Below are 2,422 nucleotides of genomic sequence, written 5' to 3'. Positions count from 1 at the left end.
ATGGCATTAGTCATCCCATGTCCGGGCCTTTGCCACTCAAGCTCAGCTCCTATGCTCTTAGCAAGTAGCACAAGTATTACTCACACCTCTGAAATGCAAGCTGGTGAAACAATATTTCAAATTTTGTTTAATCTGGCAAAAATCTAGTATCAGTAATCAGCAGAAATATATAACTTCAGACGGCATTTCATTCAATTGTTCTATTAATGTGATGACAAACTTGTTTCTGATTTTTCCAGCATTTCTTCTCAATGCTGATAAGAAATATGTTTGAGACATCTCTCATGATAACCTCAGACTCTCCTAAGCATGATTAAAAACACAAAAGCCTAGCAAAAAATCAAAAATGAAATATTTATTACCGCATTTTGTGACTTAACACCTTTTTTTTCCTTTTTAAAACATAACGTCACAGTCCTCATACAAGTATTTTAATGTAAATTTTGACAAAGCTTAAAGGTAACAGCATTTTCTTCTAGTGAGGAACACGTGCTGAGAAAGGAAGAATTCATGGACATACAATACCAATTCCACAGCAGATCTGATACTAGCAAAAACATTCTTTTTTTTTTTCAATTGAGGTAAACACATAGAATATCTAACATGAAACAATTAATAGACCGAACTCTGTACGAAGTTTGTTACAGTATTCTCTTGCTTTTTTTTCCCAAGCTTTGAGTTCATGATAAAGTCCTAGGTTTGGTGCAAAGACCGTTAGTAACTTCTTTCATTGAGGAAAGCTGCCCAACTTTTAGTTTTGTTTTGTCCAAAGCCAAGGCTCAGAACTACTGGAAGAAGCTTCTGCTCTGTCTGTTCTGTCTTTTAAATCTTCACCTGCAAGCTCTTTGAAGAAGAGTCCAAAAAAAAAAAAAATAGATTGGGAGGAATGGGGAGAGACTTAATGAAGCACAAACTATAAAGATCTGTTTGAAACTAAAGGACACATTTTATGAAGGAACAAAATGAGGGAATGGCAAGGCCTTCTTGGAACAGTCTTCTGAGTGATGAGAGACCCAGCAAGACTTTTCATCTTCATCTCCAGGGTAGTTCTTTTCTCACTGGCCAAAACAGGTCTTTCATGGATAGTGACTTCACTGCTGAACCAAAACAGTCATTCTTTTGGGAACAACACACATAGTGTGGAAAACAAGGATTTTTTTTCTTCTAAAACTATTTGAGGCAACGTAACGGAGTGATCAACAGAAATGTACAAGTTAACTTAGTTCCTATGTTTATACTACAGTAGTTATAACTCTTGGAGTCTTTTTTTTTTTTCCAGAGGATCTGTACATGGACATATTCATTTCAGTGAGCCCATGATTTCACATTTGTGTTCTTGTTTCATTGGTCCTCTGTTGTTGATGAAAAATGACAAAAAGTAAAAAATAATCACAGCTGTCTGGAATTTCGTATTAAGTGTCAACATCTGGTCAAAGTTCAAAAGTCTTAAAATAGTTTCTGTTTGTTTTTGTTTTGTTTTTCCCTTGAGTTCCCTTATTCTATTGGGCATGAATGTCCATAACCTGTCCACCAACAGTGGGGTCTACAGAATTTAACATTGTGGGGCTCTGTGCTGACATGGTCATTCCAGGGTGGGTAGGGGGTCCTCCGTGCATCATCATGGCTGGGTGGTGGGGGTGACTTGGCAAATATGAATGGATTGGGTGTCCATGTCTTAATTGAGTTGGGTGTGGGGTCATCTGGGGAGGAGTGTAACTTGGCTGTGCCATACTCATACCCATAGGACCACCCTGAGATACGTAGTCCCCTGGCATGCCTTGCAAACCTAGACAAAAAGGGGAAAAAAAAGCAGGTCAGATTCCTCAACGTTTTTACAATTTACCCATCTAAAATGAACAGGAAAAACAACAGACACTGCAAATCTTCCATCTAAAATTAGCTGCAGATTCTTGCCAATGTTTGCAGACATTCAAATTCTAGTTTGCATTTAATTTGATCATTCAGCAGGATAATGCACATAACAGAACTAAATATTGAGCACAACTGAGTGTCACAAAATATAAGTGTACTTTAAAAAAAAACCTAGTGGGTGAATTCCTACGATAAATTTTACAAAGATGCTGGCTATATGTAAAGACTTGTCAATTGAGCATAAATATATGATTTGCTTCTCTTTGGTATTTTAAAAATGTAAAAGGCTATATCCTGTCTGGGTTTGCTAAGCAGTATCAATGCAAATTTCACACACAGATCAATGGACCCAACTGCATAAATGAACAAAACTGAGATACCAACAAAAGTCCTGATCTTTGAAGTGCTAAGCAACTCCTGAAAGATGCTGAATGCTTTCAACACTCAGTTAAGTCAATGGGGTATGCTGCTGCTCAGTACCTTAAAGGTTTAGTCCTAAAAGTACATGTCGTGTTTTTCTCCTAGAACAAATATTAAAATCCTATTATAT

At 37.0% G+C, this 2,422-nt stretch overlaps 1 protein-coding gene across 5 annotated transcripts in view; it reads right to left on the bottom strand.

Annotated features, from left to right (window-relative positions):
- Positions 1-335: 335 nt before the first annotated feature.
- The window catches only part of MEIS2 (Meis homeobox 2), a 172,683-nt gene continuing 170,596 nt past the window's right edge, over positions 336-2,422 (bottom strand). For 3 of the 5 annotated variants that reach the window (XM_058025495.1, XM_058025492.1, XM_058025493.1), the window contains exon 13: positions 1,697-1,786. Coding sequence is in view for 2 of the 5 variants with exons in the window: in XM_058025497.1 (XP_057881480.1) it covers positions 1,500-1,786 (287 nt within the window). In the remaining 3 variants the exon portion in view is untranslated. Of the gene's footprint in view, positions 1,787-2,422 lie in introns of all 5 variants that reach the window. The other 2 variants (XM_058025497.1, XM_058025496.1) reach the window with 1 other exon arrangement.

Source organism: Melospiza georgiana, chromosome 6, assembly GCF_028018845.1.
Source record: "Melospiza georgiana isolate bMelGeo1 chromosome 6, bMelGeo1.pri, whole genome shotgun sequence".
Classification (NCBI taxonomy): Eukaryota; Metazoa; Chordata; class Aves; order Passeriformes; family Passerellidae; genus Melospiza; species Melospiza georgiana.
This window is presented reverse-complemented; position numbering and strand designations above follow the sequence as displayed.